Source organism: Vulpes vulpes, chromosome 14, assembly GCF_048418805.1.
Source record: "Vulpes vulpes isolate BD-2025 chromosome 14, VulVul3, whole genome shotgun sequence".
Classification (NCBI taxonomy): Eukaryota; Metazoa; Chordata; class Mammalia; order Carnivora; family Canidae; genus Vulpes; species Vulpes vulpes.
This window is the reverse complement of record NC_132793.1, coordinates 117510550-117529204: the sequence shown is the minus strand read 5'-3', so window position 1 is coordinate 117529204 and position 18655 is coordinate 117510550. Positions and strand designations below refer to the sequence as shown.

Sequence of the window (18655 nt, the reverse complement as noted above, 5' to 3'; positions counted from 1 at the left end):
CTCTCTCTCTCTCTCTCAAATAAATAAATAAATCTTTTTAAAAATTTTAAAATAGTTTTAAAAACAGTAATAATAATAATGAAGTAGAACAATTATAATCCTGCATGATAATGGAAGTTATGTGAATGTGGCCTCACTCACTCTCAGAATGCCTTATTGTACTGTACTTGCATTTTCCTTCTTGTGATGACATGAGATGATGAAATGCCTGGGTGGGGAGATGAGATGTGGTGAGTGACAGAGCCACCATGATATATCATTAGGCCACTCTTGTCCTTTGAAGATATGTCAGGAGGAAGATCGTAGACTTCCAGGACACAGGAAGTGTCTGTGGCCTCCTGACTGAGGCCAACTGACACCATAGAAAGTGGAACCACAGATGGGGGATGCGTGGGGGGTCCACTGTACTAACACCGAAAAGGTCAAACTCTGTCTCCTGTCTCAAGAAAAGACCAAATGTCACCAGCTCAGAAATCAATGGGACAATGAGTAAGTAGTTCATTACAAAAGTCAAACCATTCACTGCTATTTTGTTGGATTCTGGTTTTGTTTCAATTAAGTCCTCATGAATGAGCCCAAAGTTCTCATTTTCATTCTTCCTTTCTCACTCTTTCCTGCTCTCATTTATAAATTCATCTAACAAACATCTTTGGGTATTTTTAGGTTGAGAACATACATGTGTATGACATATATCACATGTATATATATATATAGTTAGATAATTGAGATTTGGGGTCGCTTTTGTCCCTGTGCTTGGAAAATAGCCTCCAAACCCTTGGGATTTCCTGAATGAGCAGAGGTTCTTTGTTATTCATGGTGGGCCTCTCAGCCCCAACCCAAAAATTTATGCAAATGAGATAACTCAGGTGAGGGGCTGGTCCCAGCAAAAAGGCCAACCAGGTGATCAGAGGGTTGGAGCTTCATGCCAGGTGGTATCAGCCCTACCTCCAAGAAGGGAAGGGGGCCTTAGGATTGACTCAATCTATCATGCCTATGTAAGGAAACTCCATTAATAACTCTGGACACAGAGGCTTGGGTGAGCATCCCTGGAGGACAGGACTCTGCATATTGTTAAATGTCTATTTACTGGGAGAGTAACGCATCCTACCTCTGCAGAGAGAAGATCAGAGGCTTAGTGTTTCAAACCCCCAGACCTCACCCTATGTCTCTTCTTTTGGCTGGTTCTGATTTGTATCCTTTTGCTATAATAAAACTAGCTGTTATAGCTTTCATGAGTGCTCTGTGTCGTTCCAGGAACTTATCAAAACTAAGAGAGTAATGGGAACTCCCCAGTTTGTAAGAAGTATGGGTGGCCCTGGTATCCCCAAGCTTACAGCTGGTGTGTGACATGAGGGAAGTCTTTAGAGAATTGTGTTCTTAATCTTGAACTTGGCCTACCTCTGGGTAGTCAACATCTGAAGTCATTACAAACCTTTGCAACAGAAGCCCCTCTGGGCACTGGGGAAAGAGAATGACCAAGATTATGTGGGACGACACTTGGACATGCAGGATCCTATCTGCTGTGCTTTTGCTAATCCTCCAAGCACTCGTCTGAATTATAGGCCAGGAATGGGAAAATGAGTGCCAAGTGTTCACTCTCCATCTTGGAATTAGCCCTAAATGGTCCCTCCTGTCCACCTTCCTGTCGGACTCCTAGCCCCAGAAGTCCCTGTCTGCTTTCTCATTTTCCTTGTCATTCATGGTTCCTATCTGACACACTCATTTAGCTCAGTGTTGGTCCTTCTTGATGACTCTTCTTAATGCCCACCCCAGTGGTCATCCTGCTTGAGTTGGCCCCTTACATGTACCTGTGGGTTCAACCTGCTGACCCACCCTTCCTCACCAGATGCTACTCTGGTTTGGTTACACCTGAGCCCCATCCCCTTTGGTTCTATCCTCATCTTTGTGGGGCCTGGGCTCTGTATTGTTCACTCAGGCTCAAACCTTGCATTTCTTTAGAATACTGCTTTCATAGTCTTCCTGTAGGCTCTCCAGACAATACCTTAGAGCAAGAAGAGTTTTGACTCATGCTCTGGTTGACACTTCACCTCACCCAAGTCACATCAGTTCTGCCTTCCCAAATATTGGCACCCACCTTGGCTCCCAGCAGCAACCCCAGAAACCTAGAAACTCCCGTCCTGCCTCTGACACCCCCATCCAGCACTCAGTGGCCTCTCAGGTGGGATCCAGACACCAGGGGCCCTCAGACACCAAGGGGAAATCTCCCACCACAACTCTGGCAGCCCCAGACTATTGTAGCAGTACTAATGAAGCAGATTTCAAGCAAGAAGCATTCTCCTACTAAAGAGCAAGGCTTAAAATGGCACAAATCTGAGGCTATTCACCAGGTTTCAGATTGGCATCTTTAGCCTGCATGCATGACTGCTTAAAAATTTCAGCCATCATGTTACATTTGATTGGTGTGTAAATTAGCCCTGGATTATGCTCAGCCTTTTACAAAGGCATCAGAATGCTTTAGATAGGTAGGCAGGTATATGATAGATAGATAGATAGATAGATAGATAGATAGATAGATAGAGTAGATCAAAGATAGATAAAGTAGATCAAAGATAGATAGATAAAGTAGATAGGTAGGAGACAGATAAGTAGAGAAAGTAGAGAGGTGGATGGATGGATAGATAGATGACCAGATGCAAGTATGCCAGTTAGAATTAGTCATGGAGAGAGAAAAGACAAAGGCTTAGATATGTAGCAATAAATGGACAAAAGAAAAAATATAAAGAAATATAACATCTGTGGGAAAATGCGCCACTCATGGATTAATTGTTCATTAAGCCAGTCAGCTCTCTGGCTCCTAATGACACCAGCATCTACTGGAGCCTCACTCCTTTCCTAGAACCTTTAGCTCAGAGGTTAGCAAACAATGGGCCAATTGGCTAAATCTGGCCCTCTGCCTGTTTCAGTAAATAAAGTTTTATTGGGACATAGCCTCACTCATTCATTTATTTATTGTCTAATGCTGCTTTCTCATTACAAAGATAAAACAGAGTAGTTGGGACAAAGACCTTGTACCCTGCTAAGCCAAAAGTCTGCAAAAGCTCCAGCAGATCAGCTTGGTGAAGAAGAAAGAAGATAAACTTTAGAAGTAGACAGACCTGCATTCACATCCCTGTCTGTGTGAATGTGACCAAAGCAGCACTGGAATTTTTACACAGGACAGTTGGCAATTTGGTCAAGGGTGAGGAGATATAGGGGGCTTGCCTTAGAACTGCATTTACACAGAAAGAACTTTTTAAAAATCTTAAAATTTATACATTTACTCATGATTCAGCAAATATTCATTATAAAGGTTTACTGTGTGCCAGACCCTTTTCTAGGGTGAAGACTATGTCTCCATGGGGCTTAAATTTTAAAATAAAGGAAAGGATATACAAGAAACAAATAAACATATGATATCTCGGATGGAGTTAAATACTGCAAAGAGAAATAAATTAGAGCGGGAGCTAGAGTGATGGCGAAGTGCTGTTTCAGATGGGCCGGTCAGGAAAGACATCTCTGAGAAGGGGACATTTGAACAGAGGCCAGAAGTAATCAGAGGAAAGAGCATAGGAATGAATGTGGGAAAGAGCATTCCAGCAAAGGGAACAGCCGTGCAAGGGTGCTAAGGTATCAATGTGCATGTGTGTTTGAGGAGTAGCACTGGGGGATCACGTGGATAAGAAGGGGCAGTGTGGGGAATGTGTCAGTAGTGAGAGCTGACCCCTTAGCATATAGGCCACAGCAATCTGGGTTGGTTTCTAGGTGTGCTGGGTGGCTGTCAAAGGTTTTAAGCTAAGGCTCAGTATGACCTGCCTCAGTTTGTGAAGGATCCCTCGGGCCTTTGGGTTGAGAGTAAACCGTAGGAGTCACAGTAGAAACAGGTAAACCAATTAGAATCCCTGCAGTGGGCCAGGCTAGACTGGCTTGAGAGGTAGCTGCTGAGGTATTTAGTCATGGCAGTGGATGCACCATCACAGCACAGAAACTTTGAAGCTTCAGTGGCTAAAGTAAAGACTTCTGTCTAGGGTCTAGCGTGCCTACTGCCTCCCAGACAGTTCTCTAACATCTTGTACCTATGCCATCTGGGGGAAGAAAGAACTGAGAACCTTCTGGAATATATCTTCAAGGGCTTGTCCTCAAGGGGCTATATTCACTTCTGCTCATATCCCATTGTCCAAAGTTGGCCAAGGACCCCTCATGAATGCATAAGGCACATGGGTGTTCTCTTCCAAATGGGGTGTGGACAGGATATACATTCAAGAGGGACTGTTTTGAGGGGAAACCTATGAAAATTTAAGGAGTAGGGGTTAAAGGGTCCCCCAAGCTACCCCAGGAACTTAGATACATTAACCTCCCTGGGCCTTAGGTTCCTCATCTATGAAAGGGAGTGAGTGATGGCGCCCTCACAGGATTGTAAGGGGGATGAAATCTTATGCCCCGCAAACTGTTCCTAACACAGACAAGCGTAGTCAGTGCTCATAGGTGGCAACCAACCATTTCCATTGTCTGTATTCCAGAAAGTTTCCAAATACCTGGGGAGAGAGAAGCACCGAGCATCTGTGCAGTTGCGGCTGGGCAGCGGCCAGTGCCAATGTCTGCTACCACGTGGATTATTCAAGTCGTGAAACTCTGCCCTGGTGGCAAACAGCCATGGCCTGCAGCCCCTCTGTGTTCCCCCTGACCACCACCTGCACCCCAATTATCCCACTGCTGAGGAGGCAAAGCTGGTTGGCAGAGGCCTCAAGGGCCTTATGTCATCACTAAGCCAGCATCCCTTTATTTGGGTCCATGTGTCCACTGTGACTGATTTTCATCAGCACCCCTCGTGGCAGCCTCTGTCTGCCATCTCGGTGGGCAGATACCCTCTGCCCCCAATATCTGCATCTCTGTGCAAACGAGGATCAGTTTCTCCTTCAAAAGTGCCAGAGCCCACACAAAAAAATACCCCTAGGTGTGGGCCCTTTCCACCTGTATTAAGTTACAGTCGCTGGGGTCTCTGCCCTCATCCTGGGCTCTTGGACCCTGGGCTGCCTGCTTACCCCTCCCCATGCCCACTGCAAAGGGGCATGATTGCTAGACATGGACTGAGCTCCTCCATCAGGCCTCCTTTATTCCAACAGTCACTCATGAGGGGTTCATCACTGCCCCCCCTGCAGAGGTGCCTGTGTGCTGGGGATGGGGACCCCTGCTTGGGGTGACTCACACCCTGGAATGGACTCCCAGGCTGAGCCTTGGCCCTCAGCCCTGCTCTGGCACCAGAAGGCTAGGCAATGCTAGCCAGTGCTCTTGTTCTGGCCTCTGGAACTCTCCTTGGCCTGGCCCTGGCCCCCTTCCCAGCCTCCTCTCCGTCCACCCCTGAGAGCCTGCTGTCCAGAACCCCAGCTCTTCACCATTCCCAGAAAGCCCTGTACTCTCTCCCTCAAGCCACAGCCCCTGCCCTCCCCAGATAGAATAATGTCCTTCCCTGGCCCTGCGTTCATATCTCTGCTCAGCACATCTTATTACTACTGCTGGTCTTGAAAACAAGAACATGTGTCCTTCCATCTTGCCATCTCCAAGACCTAACCACATGATACAAGCAAGGTGAACACCCAGCCCAGGTACAGGGGGATTTACTGCCTGCCTATCCTCTCTGCATTTGAGTAGTAACATGAGGGAGAAATGAAATGTCAGGTAGGACCTGTGTCACCCCTTCAGACAGAGCACAAAAGGGGATTCCTGACCCACAACCTCATGGGAGTGAGTAGGGGAGGGCTTCGGTGCTGGCCTGGCCAATACAAAAGCAGTCCTTCATTTCTCTTCTGGTTCACACTGGTCAGATGTAGAGCCCTCTCTGAGGAGAGCCCCTAGGAAGTAGGGATTAAGGGCAGGATTCAGGTACTGGTAGGTCTCTAGTGGTGATACCATCCCAATATCATCAGAACTGATCCCTAAAACTCCAGAGTTGCCATAGACAAAGCCCGCACAGTCATTCTGGTAGCAGGTATCACAGGTAAACAGCCCACTGGGCTCATTGTGGGTCCTTTAGGCCTTCCCCATAATCATCCTTTGCCTTTTTACCATCCCGAGGCTCCCCCATTGCCTGACTTCTGGAGACTGGCAATGGTGGATAGTGAAGTGGCCAAAACGGCATGGGTCTCAGATTCAGATAGATCTGAGTGCGAATCTCAGCTCTGCCACCTGCCACCTCCTAGCTGTGTGACCTTGAGCAAGTTGCTTAAACTTTTAACTTCTGTTTCCTCATCCATGACATGGTTATGAAAGTCAACAATTAACTGCTATGGACTCAGTGGTGTTCTCTCCAAATTCACAAGTTGAAGCTCTAACCCACAGTGTGAATGTATCTGGAGATGGAGCTTTGGGGAGGTGATTAGGGTTGGATGAAGTTCTGAGAATGGGGCCCTCAAGGTGGGGTTAGTGCCCTTATAAGAAGAGACATCAGAGAGCTTGCTTGCTTACTGTCTCTGCCACAAGGGGACAATGAGAAGGCAGCCACCTGTGAGCCAGGAGATGGCTCCTCACCAGGAACTGACCATGCCAGCACCCTGACTGAAGAGTTCCAACGTCCAAAACCATGAGAAATAGATGTCAGTTGTTTGAGCTTCCCAGTATGTGACATTTTTGTTACAGCAGCCTGAATAGACTAATATGCTAGTATGTCTATGAGAATTTCTATGTGCCTGGAATGTGCATTTTATTGCAGAGATGACAGGCTAGTGATCAACTCTGTGTCCCCCTCAGTAGTGGAGAGTAGATCTTGGAAAGCAGTTATGGGTGATTCTTCCCAGGCCTCTGTGTCTACGCAGGCTGGACACTGCACTGCATTTAGGGCTCTCTTGGCCCTTCTAAAATGTGTATAATGAGCCATGGTCCCCAAAGCCTGAGGACACCAGGCTAAAAATGTCTCACACTGTCACAATGACTGAACAGTGTGCAGGGCATGCTAGCCACAAAAGTAGAGCCACAACATTACGTCTCATGTTGTGAATCTGGCTGGCACAGAAAAGAACCTGATTAAAAACATGTCCAGTGATCAAGAAACCCAAAACTTTTACCTAAAACTGGACACTGTTAATGCTCGAGCATGTGAGCCCTGAAGCCAGACAGGCCAGAGTCATACTCTGGCACCCACTTATTGTGTGTGCCCATGAGCAAGCAAGCCAGTTAACAGTACACATCAGTTTTCTCGTCTATAAAATGAGGATAATGATGAAACACACCTCATAGGGCTGTCATAATGATGCATGGCACAAATGCATGGAAGGTGCTTGGAGGAAGGGCTGGCACCTAACATGTGATCTTTTCATGTGTGTTGTTACTGATGTTGTCTTAAAATTTATTATTAATATTCTGAAATTTAAAAGCCACCCTAACCATGTGTAGATCTTCAGAAATCTCTTCTCCTGAATTAGAAGGATGACTTATCAAACCCTCTCAACTCAGCTCATCGTCTCTCCCATTAAATACCTCCAAGCTCTGGGCCCTTCTGTTCTTCCCACTGACAATAAAGTTCTTTTTTTCTAAAAGATAAGTCATATCACCCCCACCTCAGGAACCTGCCATGGCTCCCCAGGGCCCATAGACTAAATCTCAATCTGCTGCTTAAGATTTGAAGCCCTTTGCTTCTGGCTCCATCCTACTTTTCCACTTCTTATTCCATTCCATCTCCCTATTTCCTCTGGATACCAGCATATTACACCTCTACTAACTATTCCCAACATGTTAGCATTTCAGCATGGCCAGGCCTTTGGATATGCTTCAGCTCTCAGGCTCTCCCCCTGAAGCCCATGGAAATCCCCTCCCATCTCTCATGACTCAGCTCAAATGCCATGTTGCCTTTCCTGATCACCAGCATTAAACACCTGGTAGGCTCTCAGTAAATATTTGTTAAAAGAGACTTCTGGTTTCTAGTCCAGCATGTAAAAATCTTGGAAGCTACTAATCTGTCCTAACAAGTAAAAAGCTGAACAAATTGAAAAATCAACAACTCTTAGATCAATCAGAGAAATGAAGTCAGAGGGCAAACTTCTGTCCTGAAATTTGAAGAGGCAGACAGACAGAGAATCACAACTTACTAGAGCAAAAATCCATAGCATAAACCCCTGAAGGAAAAAAATACTAGGGTAGGAAAACCTGAACTGTGATTGACAAATTGCTCGAGGCTCAGTGTAGACATAGCTCAGAGTTAAAACTCTAGGGGTGCCTAGTCACAGCCCCTGCATACACTTTTGTGAGTTTTATCACCAAGAACTCTATCAAAGATCCTCATGGCGAATATCCAAGAGAAATCCCCTCATGTTTCCAGCAGAGGAGAGGAAAAGAATCATTCTGAAATACATCAAGGCATTCTGTTCTTTGCAAGGCCTGCCCTCCGGAGAAACAATTTTACCAGAGCTTAATCTACCTGTTGGGGTTTTATCAGAACCTAATCTATCTGGGTGAAGGGAAATGCCCAACTCAAGCCTACTCTAGCCATCCTGTCTCACCTAAGGAGGGAGTAAGCAGGACCTAAGAGGCACTGATGAAGTTCATAGTCTAGGGTTAAGGGCTGGCCAAAAGACTGAGACTTTATCATAAGACTATAGTCTTATGCTTCTTCTCCCTTCATGGCTTACAATGCTAAAAGTTTATTTACTGCAGTTCCTTTTGCCCTGTACATCATTCCATCTTTCAGAAAAAATTATGAGGCATACTAAAGGGCAAAAGTCAGTTTGAAGAGAGTAAACAAGCATCAGAGCCAGTCAGATATGGCAGGCAGGAATATTGATTGGACTTATCAGACTGGGAATTTTTTTAATTGGTTAATATGCTCAAGGCTTAATTGGGAAAAGACAGTATGCAACAACAGATGAACAATGTAAGTTCAGAGATAGCTATTCTATGAAAGAACCAAAAAGAAACGGTAAAGATCAACCAATAGTGAAAATCAAGTAACAGAAATGAGGAATAGACCCTGCCAAGGAAAGAATCTTTGAGCTTGAGATATGACAACAGAACACTCCAAAACTGAAAAACAAAGAGAAAAAAAAAACAGAACAGAATATGCAAGAACTGTGGTAAAAGTTCAAAAGGTGTAATATACACATAGCGGGAACACACAGAAGGAGAAAGGAGAGAGGTGTGAACAGAGGAAACATTTGAGGCAATAATGACTGAGAATTTCCTCAAATTAATGTCAGACACTAAACCACAGATTCGGGAAGCTCAGAAAACACCAAACAGTATAAATGTAAAAACAAACAAGCAAACAAAAAACACAACAACAACAAAAACGTAATGGCATTAGGGAGGGCATGTGATGTGATGAGCACTGGGTGTTATATGCAACTGATGAATTATTGAAAACTACGTCTGAAACTAATGTTGGCAAATTGAATTTAAAAAATTTTACACCCAGGCATATTATATTCAAACTTCAGAAAATCCAAGATTAAAAAAAAAAAATCTCTTAAAAGAAGCCAGATGAAAAAAACCTTACCTATAGCAGATAAAAGATAAAAATCACACCCAACTTCTCAGAAACCATGCAAGAGGATGAAGTAAAATACCCAAATACTGAGGTGGGGAGGAAAAAACCCTGCTAGCCTAGAATTCTGTATCCTGCAAAATTATCCTTCAAAAGTGAATGAGAGGTAGAGACTTTTTCAAACATTGAGGGAATTTGTTGCCAGTATATCTGCCTTGCAAGAAGTGTCAAATGAAGTTTTTCAGGGAGAAGGAACCAGATAAAGCTTGGAAACACAGATTTCCATAAAGAAAAGAGCACAGGAGAATGAATAAGTAAAGGTAAAATGAACAACTTTTTCTCATTTTTTTTTAAAGATTTATTTATTTACTTGAGGGTGGAGGGGCAGAGGGAGAGAGAGAGAGAATCTTAAGCAGACTCCACACAGAGCACAGAGCCTGATGCAGGGTTCAATTTTGTGACCCTGAGATTGTGACCTAAGCTGAAACCAAGAGTCAGACACTTAACCAACCAAGCCACCCAGGTGCCCCTTCTTTCTTATTCTTAATTAATCTAACAGATAACAGTTTGTTCAAGACAATAATAGCGGCAATGTATTTGATTATCTATATAAAATGCTTATGTGTGAGTGAAATGAATAATACAGGGGTGGGAAAGAGGAATTATAAATATTTTGCTATTATAAAAGTGAAGTGTTATTACTAGTGAAGCAAGGTATTATTTGTAAGTAGCCTTGGATTAGTTGAAAATGTGTATCACAAACTTTCAGACAACCACTAAAGAAAGTTAAAAAAAAGAAAGAAAGAGGTAAAAAAGAGGTAAATTGATATGCTAGGAAAGAGAAAATGGTACCATGTAAAATGCTCAGTTAAAACCACAAAAGGCAGAAGTGTCGAAGACAAAAATAGGAACAAAGAACAAGCACAACAAATAGGAAACAATAACATATCATATAGCTATTAACCCAACTATGTCAATAATCACCTTAAATGTCAATGAACTAAATATGGCAATTAAAAGACAGAGATTGTCAGAGTGGATCAAAAAACAAGGCCCAGCTATATGTTGTCTACAAGAAACCTACTTAAAATATAAAGACACATACAGATTAAAAGCATAGGAATGAAGAAAGATACACCATGCTGACATGAATCAAAAGAAAGCAATAATAACTATATTAATTTTAGACAGGGAATACTTTGGTAAGAAGAGTTAATAGGGAAAAAGGGGGGCATTGCATACTGATAAAGGGACCAATGCTCCAAGAAAATATAACAAGCCTTAATGTGTATATGCTAACAACAGAGCATGAGGGTACATAAGGCAAAAGCTAAGAGACCTATAAGGAAAATTAGATGAACCATTATTATATTCAGACACTGAAATACCCCTCATCAACTAACTGGATACTTCTGCTCTGGGAAAGACGATGTAAAGAGAATGAGAAGATAAGCCACAGACTGGGAGTAAATACTTGCAAAAGACACATCTAATAAAGAACTGTTGTCCAAAATATGCAACAAACTCTTAAAAAACCCACAACCATAACAGCACAAATAATCCAATTAAAGAAATAGACAAGTGGAGCCCGGGCGGCTCAGTTGGTTGAGCATCTGCCTCCAGCTCAGGTCAAAGATGAGCAAGAGATCTGAACAGACACCTCACCAAAAGGGATATGTAAACATATGAAAAGATATTCCTGTCTTTTCAAAAAACATATGAAAAGGTATTCAACATCATTGTGTCATTAGGGAATTACAATGAAAACAATGAGATACCAGGACACATCTATTTTAGAAGATCCCAAATCCAAAGCACTAACGACATCAAATGTTGGTGAGAATGGAAAGCAATAGGAACTTTCACGCAGTGCTGCTGGGAATGCAAAACCGCCCGGCCACTTAGGAAGGTGGCTTCTCAGTTTCTTGCAAAACTAACCATACTCTTCCCACGTGATTCAGCAATCATGCTCCTTGGTATTTACCCAAGTGAACTGAAAGCTTCTGTCTACACAAAAACCTGCACATGGATGTTTATGGCAACCTTATTCATAGTCATCAAAGCAAAGATGCAATCAAGATCCTTCTGCAGATGAGTGGCTCGAGAAACTAGTACATTCAGACAATGGAATACTATTCAGCTTTAAAAAACAAAACAAAACAAAAAAACAAAAACAAATTAACTTTTGAGCCATGGACAGACATGGAGGAAGCTAAAGCGCATAATCCTAAGTGAAAGAAGCCAGTCTGAAAAGGCCACATACTATGTGATTCCAACTGCATTACATTCTGGAAAAAGCAAAACTATGAAGACAGTAAAAAGATCAGTGGTTGCCAGGGGTTAGTAGGGAGAGAAAAAGGAATAGCAGAGCAGAGGATTTTTAGGGTAGTGAAACTGTTTTGTAAGATACCACAATAGTGGGTACATGTCATTCTACATTTGTCAAAACTCATAGAAGACGCAGCCCAAGAATCAACCTTCAATGTAAACCGTGGGCTTTGGGTGATGTTGATGTAGCGCGGCAGGTTCACTGATGACAACAAACGTACCCCTCTGGTGCCGGACGTTGATAGCGGAGAGGGCAGTGCATGGGGGGTGGGCAGAAAGGGATGTGGGGGGATTCTCTGAACTTTCTGCTCCATTTTGCTGTAAACTGCGTTAAAGCTGCTCTAAAAAATAAGGTTTATTAATTACAAACAAGTTGTAAATGGATGAATGACCGAATTGATCCTGCCTCTTCTGCCCACTGTTGTGTGAACTTAGGTTTTTCTGCCTGCGTCATTTTATTCAGGGTTCAAGTTTCACAAGGCTTTTTGCTCCACAAACCATGAGTGCAAAGGTCTTCCACCCTCTGCTGGAGTTTCTGCTGAACGGTCAAGATAAAGCAAGAGTGTAAACTTCTAATCTTCTTTTAAAGACAAGTATGGACAAATCAGGTCCCCGTGTCGGGATGATGCACAATGACAAAGTCAAAGCCACTGATTGCTGCAAGAATTCGAGGAGGCCGCTGAGGGCCCTGGTTTTCAAAGTGGTCTTAGCGTCAGAATCCGCTTTTCAAATCAACTTACACAGAACCCCAAAATGTACAAGAGTTAACAGAGTAAAAAAAAAAAAAAAACACAGAAATCAGAACTGTCCTGGCCCATGACTCTAACATGTGTCATTTCCTAACACATTCATTTTTCCTTCTAGCTCATCCACCAAGAAACATCATAGACGTCCTTCCTATATTATTGTCCACATAGTTGCTGACAACATTGAACAGGACAGGCTCAGTAGCATGATTTAGAAACTTCCCTCTTCTTGCATATATGTAGACACATTTGTAGAGATGTAATGATGTAATTATTTTGGACGTTATGTTTTAAAACTTTTCAAATGCATAGAAAAGTAAGGGAATAGAATAATAAACATCTACATCTAGATTTCAAAGTTGTAATTATTTTTTTATATTTCTGTCACATATATAGGTACTGTTTTTTATTTTCCTAGTTTGGACAAACCAGCTATTAAAGACATTGTGGGACTTTTGAAAGATATCTGAATTTTAAAAAGGCCTAGGGCTCCTGGGAACCCTTTGAGACCCAACTGTCCAGTTTTGCACATGGAGGTACTGGACCCCCAAACAAGGAAAAGCCTGAAAAGCCTCCAGGAAAGTCTTTAATCTGGCTTCTGTTTGCTCCTTTAGCTCCTGCCCTATGCTCCCCAAAAGGCCTCCTGTGCTCCAACTGCATCACACCTGCATTCCTGCAAACCTTTCACAGATCCCAACTTTTACTCTGCCTTTAAGATGACACTGAGGCATCATCTCCTCCAGGAAGCCTTCCCCCACATCCTTCACCCTACCCCCAAAGGGTGGAGGTAGGTCAAACAGAAGCCAGCACCCCCAGGAATGGGTAGCACCTAGACCTAATAGTCTAGGTAGGCAGAACCAAACCAAACCAGCAAAGTGACAGGGAGACATTAGGAGGGCCTAGGGAAACGCACTTGTAAAAGGACATTCCAAAAGGGAAGTAAGTATTGCTAAGAGAGTCCCTCAGAATGGGGTGGGGAGAATATTGAGGAGGCAGAGCCTATTGACTCCTGTTTGAATTCTGGGAACACCATGAAGTCTTGACTTTTGTCAATTATGACTTGCCACTTGCACATTGGCCACCTCTTGGAAGACCTCCTCTACTGTGGACTGAAATAGAGAGAAGGTAGCACTCGTTTGCTCCAGAGCCAATCCTGCATTAGGTGGTCAGTTAAACTCTTCTGTCAGCACCAATCGCAACTCCTTCAAAACGAGCTACCCAGCCTCCTGGGGTCTGCCCTTATAACCCTGCACTCCCCATTGCTATTCCAAGCGCAATGTCAATCTCCATCCTCTCCCCGCCTCTCACATTGCAAATCCTAAGGTCCCAAATAAACACCTTTGGTTGCTTTACAGCCTCTTCTTCCTGATTGACATGCCTAATGTCTTGATTCCAGACACAAAAGCCAACAATCGATCTGACCCAACAGATACCCAAGTGACCTCTAGCTATGATTAAAAGTCATAAACACAAAAAGAACATCAGGAAAATGTTTATGCATGAGGTCTCTGGCTCCTCGGAGTCTATGCAGAGGAATAAGTCCCTCAGGATCAGCCCCTGGGCCTCCCAAGACCCCCCCTCCCTGCCTTGCGCTCTCCCAGGACACTCGGCAAGGATCTGAACACCCCGTGCTGTCACCACTGTTTCTGTGTCTCCCATCTCCCCCTCTGGCTCTCTCCCGCTCTCCCAGACCCTCTGCTACAGAACCAGCCTGCCAAGGTTTGCAGCATCAGGTACCAGCCGGCTGGGCAGGTAGCACCCGAAGTTTGCACGTGGCCGCAGCGCCCTCTGCCGGGCGCATCCCGCAGCCGCGGGGCACTCACCGGAGTGGGGGCGTTCACCACCGACAGGTTGTACCCGTAGAGGAAGGAGGAGCCGAAGGCGCCCACGAAGGAGGCCACGAGGAGCAAGCAGGACCAGTCCTGGGAAGGAAGAGGACAGCACGTCAGATCTGGCAGTCGGGCACACAGCTAGGGGCCCACCGGACGTACCCGGGCTGTCCCCTGGTCTGGGGAGGCTGCCGCAGGTGCGTTGCCTGTCGGGGCCCACCTGCGCAGGCAGGGGTCCTGGGTGAGTTCTGTCCACGCAGGCCGGAGCTCCGCTCGCCTCTGACGGCTGCAACAGACAGGCACTCGCAGACCTGACGCCCTTAGCGGGTGCTGCGCAAGCAGCCACACACTATTATGTCAGCTGAATTTGGCCACTTTCTGAATCACATCGGAGCAAAAAGCAAAGCCAGACTCAGCCACCGGCAGTAGCAGCTGGCGCTTAGAAGAGGTGTGGGCCAGGCGTTGTTCAGAGCACTTTCTGGGGTACTGTCTCATGGAATCCTCAGATCAGTACTATGTTATGCTGATTTTATAGGTGAGGAAACAGGCACAGAGGCGTCCGTGGTGCTGTCTGGGATGGGGGCTGGAGCCCATGCAGTGTCCCCCTGTATCCCATTGCCTCTCCCCCACCGGCTCTCCATCTGGGAACAGTGTCTAGGGCCTGAGGCTGCTCACAGCTGCACAGGTGCATACACGTTCACATGCACGCACACACAGCACTGCACGTGCTGTTCCAGACTCAGCTGTCGATCTGCAGGCCAGTCTGAGCACCTCAGGACAAGGACCTCAAGAGAGATACAGGCCTCAGCCCGGAGAACGAGGCATCTGCCTCCATGTAATCCTCTCCTTTGGCCTCATCCAAGGATGGTCACAATCAAGACAGGACCATGGAGCAGAAACATCTAGGCCCCCTGGCAAAAGCTGCCTGGCTGGCAGGAGCTGGCAGTGGGAGCAATTGCCATCCTAAGCTGGCCAGGGGAATATGGGCCACTCTCCAGATGGAGGGGACCCAGGTGCTCTTAGAATCCACTCTCTGCTATCACCTCTGCTAGCACATGTGTGCTTATCAGGCCAGGCCCTGATAAAGCTCCAGGGATTCACCGGCAACAAAACAGATGAGGCCCACAGTTCAGGCAACTGTGTCAGTCAAACACTGTTTGGAAGGGAAAGCTGGACCCCGATAGCCGACTCCCTGCTCTGCCCACCTCAGTTGTCTCCTCTAGCATGGGGGGCAGTGCTAGAGGTGCTGGATGGTTCTACCACTCAGCTGTGAGAACCCGAGCCAGTTTCTTAACCTTTCTCGGTCAAGCTTGCCGAGCTGTAAAATGGATCTAATAACACCACTGGCTGTGCAGGTTGTTGCGGACTCACTGTGTTGCTGGATGAGGATGTTTAGAATGTTACGTGCACACAGGGAGTCTTCAGAAGGGCTGTTTACTCTTTCTGCTGCAGCCTGCTACCCAGAATGGCTGTTGCTCAGGTCAGATGCCAACGTCTCTCTTGGCCTAGCCTGTACGCCTGAAATTCCCCCTTCTAGAGACTTTTGTATCTAAGGCCCATTGCCAGCCTCTTCTCTGAAAGCTCCAACTCCTCATGTTTACGTTTCTCTTTCTCTCTCTCTCTCTTTTTTTTTTTAAGATTTTATTTATTTATTCATGAGAGAGAGAGAGAGAGGCAGAGACAGAAGCAGACTCCATGCAGGGAGCCCGATGTGGGACTCGATCCCGGGTCTCCAGGATCAGGCCCTGGGCCAAAGACACTGCTAAACCACTGAGCCACCAGGCTGCCCTACGTTTCTCTTTGATTCAACTCCGTCTTACCTGGGATCTGCAACTTAGGCCTGTAACCTTGGGCCAGTACATCACTGCTCTGTGACTCAGTATTCTTATCTGAAAGTGGAGATGATAACAGACCCCACCCCCTAGGCTGTTACGCTGAGTTAACACTGTGCCCATGAGCGTTAGCGGCAGAGGCTGGTCAGTGGCAAGGGTCTTACTTTTTGAGGGTGGGGGTCTTGCTTCCAGGCACCATGCCTACTGCAGAGAAGGTATTCAGTAAATGCTAGTGATCGGATGGAGGTGAGAAAAGGGGTTTATAAGCCACCGGGATGGACATTGCCAGCTATGGGGCCAGAATCTTTTACTGTTTGTAAGAAGAGGCTGAACTGTATCAGATTCAGCAATAGAACAAGCTGCATTTTAGACAAAATGCCCATGCTCCATAGTCACTTATCTGTCCCTGGGCCCCTTGCTTCCAGCCCTGATCCCTGTCCCTTTGTCCACACCCATCAGAGGATAGACAGGGCAGGTGGGAGCCTCTCCCAGGGCCCCTGCCCCTGCTTGGCCAGCAGGTCCCCACCACTTCTCATCACCTGCCCCAGGGACAGAGGCTACCTGCTGTGGGGGCAGGGAGGGAAAAGGGGACGCCACCCAGCCTGTGCAAGGCAGTTCTCTGCCGTGGCCTCATTTCGTAAGCACAGGCACATTGCCAGAGGGAAACTGCAGCCCCAGAGCCAGAGCTCCACAGCCAAGGTCACGGGGACCAGGGCCCCAGGCCTTTCAGGCAGCGGAGGGAGGCAGGCACAGCCTCCCACGCTGGGCCTCTGAGCCCCATGGCAGGTCCACAGGCCTGTTTCTGCATTTACCTTTCTGGTCCTCCTGCCCGGGGTCCCTCTTGGGGTGCGGCCACGCTTGGCAGCCCTTGGGTGAGCCCGGGCCCGGGAGTCCATGCTCCGCAGGCTGTGAGCCGGGCCAGGGCATCTCTGAGCAAGAGGCAGAGTCCACGAGGGGGCGGGGGCCCGGCAGGAAATGCGGCAGTTCTGTCTCGTATGAACAGGAAATGGGCACCGTGGGCTGTCTCCCGCTCCCAGTCAGAGGGGCAACCCAAGAGTCCTGGAAGGGAAACTTGCCTTCTCACGAATCCTCTGGTTTTCCCTCCCAGCAAGGCCAGCGTGCAGAGAGGGAGCACTGGGCATAAACCCAGGGTGTCTAAGGATTGGGACAGAACGGCGCGTCCCTGACGGCAGGGGATGCCTGGTGGGGCCCCAACCCTGCCTCTCTAACCCTGTCCTTAGCCAAGTCACTTTGCTTCTCTGAGCTACCACATTTATGAGAAGACTGATCCATCCAGGACTGTCCATCCCGTAGTTATTCTGAGGCTCAAACAGAAAACACACAGCCCCTGAGCAGCCTGCTGGACGTGGGCATGGCCGCCCTGCAGCTTTGGAACAAATTGGGAGGCTCTGGGTTTGGAAGAAAAATGATCTGCCACTTGGCCATTCCACTGTCCTGCTCACTCAGCACTGGCTCTGGAGGGGGAAGACCTTCTCGCCTGCCCCTGTAGGGAAATCAATAAGGAGGCAGGAGCCCTCAATGCATACTCGACATCATGAGAATTAATTCACCATGTGGCCAATTTGCCCCAGATGTCAGACAAGTATCTTTAATCATGACAGTTTAGGACAGTGTGCCTCGGCCATTTGCTCCCGGAGGCAGAGAGCAGGGACAGAGGCCAGCGGGTGATGGTATGTTTGGGGAATGCAGAAGCCCTAGAAGGCCAGGCAGGCATCAAGCCCACAAAGACACAAGAAGTAAGCAAACTAGGTTTAGTGGATCGCAGACATTGAAACTAGGGCTGGATCGCAGAAGACTTTCTGGAAGAGGAGATTCCTGAGTAAGCCCGGGGAATATGCAGGCAGAGAAGGGGCATGGGTGGGGATGGGGGGGGGGGGTCATTGAACCAAGACCCACAGGCATAGATGCCCTGAGGTAGGCGGAGGAACAAAATAATTGAGCATGGCTGGGCCCTGAGCTACGGGAAGCGGTGGGAAGGGGCCAGGACAGCTGCCTCCCTGTGTCTTGGGGACCTACAGGGTGCGGTCCTGATGGGGACTTTAAGTCCATCCTCATTTCCATTTCCTCCTTCCCTCTCTCCCCCCCTTATCTCAGGCCCTTCCATGGGTTATCTCTGGCTTCATCGTGACTAACAGGACATCTCACCTGATCTTGCTAAAATTCAAACTGAATCAAGTGATCTTCCCCCACTCTCTGCCATTTAAAATTGTTTCATGTTTCCCCAGTGGGGTTGAAAACTCAGTAGGCCCCAAGAGCAAGAGGTCAACACAAATGTGCAACTACAGGGATGCCTGGAAAGGCTCAGTGGTTGAGCATGTGCATTTCAGCTCAGGTCATGATCCTGGGATCATGTCCCGCATCAGGTTCCCCGCAGGGAGCCAGCTTCTCCCTCTGCCTGTGTCTCTGCCTCTCTCTCTGTGTCTCTCATGAATA

General features: G+C 46.6%; 1 protein-coding gene across 10 annotated transcripts in view; it reads right to left on the bottom strand.

Moving 5' to 3' along the window:
• SLC2A9 (solute carrier family 2 member 9) overlaps positions 1–18655 on the bottom strand; it is a 226976-nt gene that overhangs the window by 173135 nt on the left and 35186 nt on the right. For 8 of the 10 annotated variants that reach the window (XM_072737784.1, XM_072737785.1, XM_025998312.2 and 5 more), the window contains one exon: positions 14364–14462. In XM_072737784.1, the coding sequence (XP_072593885.1) occupies positions 14364–14462 (99 nt within the window). Of the gene's footprint in view, positions 1–14363; positions 14463–17013; positions 17208–18655 lie in introns of those variants that run through there. The other 2 variants (XM_025998305.2, XM_072737786.1) reach the window with 1 other exon arrangement.